We start from the raw sequence: 5,740 nt of genomic DNA on the forward strand, positions 1-5,740 counted from the left end.
CACTGGAGCCGAAGGTGGTACAGGACGTACCCCACAGCATCACAGAGAGAAAAGCCCGAACAAAGAGGCGCTACGACGAGGGAGCACGAAGTCTTCCACCACTGCAGCCGGGACAGCAGGTGCGAGTAGAAGTGGCACCAAACCGGAAAACGGCCGAGTGGAGGAGTGGCACACTTGTAGAGCGTGTGTCGCCGAGATCGTACGAAGTAGAAGTCGACGGAGCCAAGTACAGGAGAAACCGAAAGCACATCCGCGAAACGACAAAAGAACCAAAACCTTCATCAGATGAGGAAACAACAGCTCCAGCAACAGCAGAGTCGACAGCAGAAACGACAACGTTAACAGCAGCAACAACACCGTACGTCACGCGATCCGGTCGAACGGTCAAGGAACCAGATCGTTTGAACTTGTGAATGAACTGTAACCTGAGAATGGACAACGAATACGGACACTGGACTCTGATAGATTTCTAGTTTAGTGATAATGCATGCCAGGGAAAGATTGATAATGCATGAAACTTCAAGAGAAAGGAACTAACAAGTTTTGTAAACAAAGGGGATGTTACACGAAGTAAGAATACAGATAACACCCCTACACATTGTAATAGTATAGCCCATCCTGCCAAGTAACGCTGAGACCAGAGACTCGATCTCTTTATCATCTGGACGGCATTGAGCACTGTACCTACTAACACAGCACGTAGAATAAACCACTAGAAATGCACTGAATTTGTGGTGATTCCTGACGTGCAAAAAGCAACAACCTTCATCAACGTATCCTCGTTGTTTGTTTGTTTGTTGGCAGGTCCTTCCGGCCGGATTTCGTGTTGGTCCGACAACACTGCCGAGGGTTGGACGCTAACCAAGACTACAGGTCCGTTATACTCGGGCTCAGATGGGGCGCAATACCCAGTGTCAACACACTACTGTCTATCTACAACTTCATGGAGAAACCATGGGTGGTGAGTGTCTCTTGGTATTCTTCTTGCACAATTTTCTAAGTCCGAGATGACTGGAGTATAGGTGCACGTCGGAAGAACGTACTACTACGCCTGTGTGAAAGTCTTAATGTGCTGTTAAACGTCTGATGCAACGTTGGCCAAACATCCAACGAAAACCGTGGAAAATCCGGGTTTCGCGGTGGGGGGTTGAGCTCATGTAACTATATTGTCTACCATGATGAAACCTGGAAAGTGCTGGGGAAATATTTTATTTCGGTAACGTAGTTTTGACATTTTGCTCCTGCAAATTCATCATCACACTCACTCAGTCACTCACTCATTCACTCACTCACTCACTTGCATGTACATGTACCTTCGCTTGCTGGTCCACACGATGTACACTTGCATTTTGTTGTAAGGCCGCTAGGAGCGCACGTGAATGTTTAACCACTACATATTTCTCCATCTGTCCCTCCAGTACGCCCATCTCTTGCAAATAAGGAAGAGGCTTGGCAAGGAGAAGTTCCCGTTGATAGACAGGGCGTACTACCCGAACCACAAGGAAATGGTATGTGTGAGTACCTCCCCCTTCCATAGGTGTCACTGTCCAGTACAGTGAGCTGCTCCGCTGCGCATTTGTCCATACGTGTCTGATGGTTTCCTCGCGTTTGAGTCACCTCAAAGCTGTGTCGCTGGTAGAAATCTCAGTCCCTGCATTAGGAGCCAGTAGGAGAGTAGCCATTGGTAGCTCCTCTGTCCATCTTGTCTACAACGTACTCGTGAATACTGTTGTTGAAACCGCTGGTAGTGGTTGGTTCACAGTGGTAATTTATTATGAGCTTGAACTACTCGTACGCTAGCTGAAATCCGAAGGTCGTTTTGCGTATACCCAGTTTATAATTAGCATGTGGTAATTATAGTTTGAATGAAGAGGAGAAACAGGTGCTTTTGCAAACGTTTCTACAGAGCATCATTTAGCATTTGCCGCCCCGCTGTTTCTGAGGTCTGCACCTCAAGGCTTGGGTAATTTCAGGTCAGAGTTCAGTCAGCTAGTCTAGTTTTTGTACACAGTTGCTGGTTGGTGATTTTCAGGGTCCTTTGACTTTATCTGGCATCTGAATCATGAAATATCACAGGTTTGTCTATAGGGGTCTTATGACTCACGACATGTCGATATCACGCCAGTGTTTGAATATGCAATAGTACAAATCCAATAGATATAAACACAAACTTCCGGAATTAAAATGTGCGCGTGCGATGGTATTCAGTCCAAACGTAACAACTGAAATATGTTCTGTATCTGTATCTGTATCTGTATAGCCGGTATAACCGCCTTTCGGCGTAACACACCAGCTTCGCAGGCACGCGGCGCGGCGGCAGCTGGCTATATTACACCGATCGACTTGTTACACCTAACCCTTGAACTTCTAGCTCTAGACATTGTTTAAAGCTATCTATTGACAGTGCCCCTACTGTACTTGGTGACAGTGAGTTCCACTCTGCGATAGTTCTAGGAAAGAATGAATTCTTGAACACCTCAATCCTTGGTTGATAACTCTGGTACTTGAATGCGTGGCTATTTCTTGTTCTCTTCTGAGCTGGTGTTAGGTACTTAGTAGTTGGGACATCCACCAGTTTATTAGTCATTTTGTACATCATGCATAGTCTAGACATCTTTCTTCTGTCTTCAAGTGAGGTCCACTGTAGGTTTCTTTTCATTTCCGTGACACTAGCACCTCTTACATTAGTCTTGTCTTGTTACCTTAGTCTTGATAACATTACATTTGATTTAGTTTATCTTGGACTTGTTAAGCTTCAAGATCCAGCTATCAATATGCGCATGCGGTGAAGAGGCAGTCCACCACAGGACAAGCCTAGAAACGACATTGAAGTCTACTCATGATGTCTTGCGTGGGATTTTGTGGAATTGTCCTACTAGCCTAGTTGTATCGACCTTATACTTACCTACCTACCAAATTTCACAACAGTCATGTCTTGGCCAAGGTTACCTGTGCTACAGTTTATAAATAGACTGACGGTTTGAAATCTAACGTTGCCATAATACTTCAGAACACACAAGGCGGTCGCCATGCAGCTGTAATCCGGACCCGTGACCTCGGTCGTGAAGGTCACGGAAAACGGGGTCAAGGTGACCGACCTATCAGTGTGCAGATCCGGTGCGGATTTGTCGAAGCTCCGTCACAGCTGCCAGGTCTTAACCAGTACTTACCCGGCTAAAGGCTTTGTACTGCTGATAACATTTCCATATATAGTCAAGGTTAGCCTGTCCTAATTACTCATCGGTCACGAATCGCAAAACTCATAAACATACACATCAGAAAGGTGATAGAAACATAAAAATAAGTTTATTACTCTCGTTATTTAAAAACAGTCAACGCCCTCCCTTAAGCGTATATTACAGGATCTCGCTGGCTTCCAGTGAGCATTCTTCTAGTAGAAAAGCCGTTCGTGGGAAGTCTTTACAAAGTGACTCGCTTCCTAATGAAATATCCTACCATATCGTTGTGTACCACCTAGGCTAGGTATTAGCATCGAGTGCCACACGGCACCGTAAAATAAAATAATATTTACAAAAGGTACAACTTCTTTGTTACTGTGAAAAGTCAGTTCTGCAGTTTTGCGTAACATCAGATACAGACATTACTAGTATTTCGCTCGTCTCGTTGTTTGTGACCTGGGTTAATTGTGTTTCCCTTCTGTGGGATATAAGAGGATATCGAGACCGTCTGCGCAACTGAGTTGAGAGAAAGTTCAAAGTTCAGCCAGCTGCATCATGGGAAGAGATGGTCGGGGAAATCTGGGGAAAAGGTAGGGAAGTCGTCGTCCTCCAGCTCGGGTAGTCCCTCCTCCGGGTGTTGCGAGAAGGGGTCCTCCTCGCCCGGGTCGCTGTCGGGGTAGCCCTCCGCCGGCTCGTGGAAGCCTTCCCGCGCCACGGGGAACGCTCTCTCCTCACATTTCCTGAGAGACGGCGGGTGGAACCACTCGCAGCTGCCGTGACGCTGTTCAAAATTGAAAGAAAAAAATCTGTTATTACCTTCGCTAGAAGGTTATGTTTTCGGTAGCGTTTGTGTGCATGTGTACATGTGGTGGTTTAGCTCGATACCTAAAAAAAATTAAGAATTGTCATCAAACTTGGTACGAGATGGGCAGGCCTTGATGAGACCTCATGATTTTGTGTTCCCTGGCGGCTTGTTACTAAGTTACTGCAAACGTCCATTTTTTATTCGCTTGTATACTATAGCTAGATAATGCCTTTTCATCGAATGGTTGTCAAAAATTATTGTAGCGACGCTAGCTATCGGATAAACCTTATTCCGGACGTACGTACCTTGCGTATGCAGGCGGAGTGCACGGTGTGACAGTCGTAGGGCCAGCCGTCCAACAGACCCTTCCACACGCAGGTCTTGGGGCTGGTCGTGTCACAGCCGTAACCGCCGAAGAAACACGTCTGGATCTGTACGCACACAGGAAACGTATTTATGAATGAAACACAAACTTGAAAGAACTTAATTGCTCGGCAATCGTACTCGGTACACTGTATGACAGTTGAGACTACAAAGCTAATCTACAATCTTGAATGTGCCAGACGTGCTATAGATATACGTTAAGCATGACAGAGGAAGACCTTGTGTACTTACCGAGCAGTGGTCGCAGTGTTTGTTGTACATGTACTTGAGCCCGCGGCGCTGCTTCACGGTGACCTGGGACCACTCCACGTTCCACCCGCACGCGCCACCTGAAATCTGCCTCGTGAACGTGCCCTGTACGGGGAGAACAACACAGACGATCAACCCTCTACTTCAAATCATCGTAAAACATTTGAACCATTGCTTATTCATGAGAATCTCAAATTGGCCTGCAGGCCACTTTTCTATGAAGTTATGAGGGAAGAGGTAAGGTTCAGACATAATATGCAACAAAGATACAGTTTTGCAATGCCGTCCATACCTTGTAGAGTATGTTTGACAACGTTTGAGACAGGCAGGTAGTTCTTTGTGTACACGTTTTCTTTTTCTGAGACTGATTCTTATATCTAAGTAAATATCTTGACCCAATACAAATCAAATTATCGCTCTCATCCGAGATTGGTAATTTAGCCCGGTTTCATGCACACGTCCCGCGGCCGCTAGGTGAATGACCCCCTGTTTGCTTGAGATATTCCAAGCAAACCTGGCCTTGAAAGTTGTTTATCTACACACCCGTGTTGCTAAGGGACTCCGATATCATCTTGGCGATCTTCCGAAATACTTTCTAAGTCAACAAATAACGGCTTATCTTCTCCTAAGGCCCGCAAAGGTCGTAGGTGGAGGATATGGGGCACTATCTTACTGTTCCGGAACGCGTGCTTTGTTACCTTCGCCAAGAAGGCTGTGTTTTGTGATAGCGTTTGTATGAGTGTAAGTATCTAGTTTCGCACGATAAGTCAAGAAGCTATGGCTGGATTGTCATGAATCTTGGTAGGTAGGTAGGTCTTGATATGTCCTCGGAACAACGATAAGATTTTGGGGGGGCCCTGGCGGCTTGTCATGGTACTGCAGTGGCTTTTTATGTGGTAACTCGTTAATCCAGGTTTTCAATATAGCAGTGAGTGTGACGTTAAGAATATAATGTAGACCCCCCCCCCCCTCACACACACACACCCTTAGCAAAAACCTTCCAGTATCTTAAGGTTGTATAATTGCTCCATTTGTATTTCCACCATGTCCACCAAGGCTTGTTCCCGATACGATGAATGTCACCGTGACTGGCGCTTGTGGGACAGACTGACATACAGCGACT

The 5,740-nt window shown here is 45.9% G+C and overlaps 2 protein-coding genes across 7 annotated transcripts in view; one reads left to right on the plus strand and one right to left on the minus strand.

Moving 5' to 3' along the window:
* Positions 1-5,740, plus strand: part of LOC109467104 (synapsin-3-like) — a 61,742-nt gene that overhangs the window by 27,705 nt on the left and 28,297 nt on the right. For 4 of the 6 annotated variants that reach the window (XM_019765013.1, XM_019765015.1, XM_019765016.1 and 1 more), the window contains exons 4-5: positions 805-961; positions 1,419-1,514. In XM_019765013.1, the coding sequence (XP_019620572.1) occupies positions 805-961; positions 1,419-1,514 (253 nt within the window). The remainder of the gene's footprint in view (positions 1-804; positions 962-1,418; positions 1,515-5,740) is intronic. The other 2 variants (XM_019765014.1, XM_019765018.1) reach the window with 1 other exon arrangement.
* LOC109467109 (metalloproteinase inhibitor 2-like) overlaps positions 3,294-5,740 on the minus strand; it is a 14,470-nt gene continuing 12,023 nt past the window's right edge. Inside the window, exons 4-6 of the mRNA XM_019765026.1 lie at positions 4,600-4,722; positions 4,290-4,415; positions 3,294-3,960 (exon numbers count right to left, since the gene is read on the minus strand). Coding sequence (XP_019620585.1) covers positions 4,381-4,415; positions 4,600-4,722 — 158 coding nt within the window. The 3' untranslated portion in view covers positions 3,294-3,960; positions 4,290-4,380. The remainder of the gene's footprint in view (positions 3,961-4,289; positions 4,416-4,599; positions 4,723-5,740) is intronic.

The sequence above is a fragment of the Branchiostoma belcheri genome, unplaced genomic scaffold (assembly GCF_001625305.1).
Source record: "Branchiostoma belcheri isolate BF01 breed outbred unplaced genomic scaffold, Haploidv18h27 scaffold175, whole genome shotgun sequence".
Lineage (NCBI taxonomy): Eukaryota > Metazoa > Chordata > Leptocardii > Amphioxiformes > Branchiostomatidae > Branchiostoma > Branchiostoma belcheri.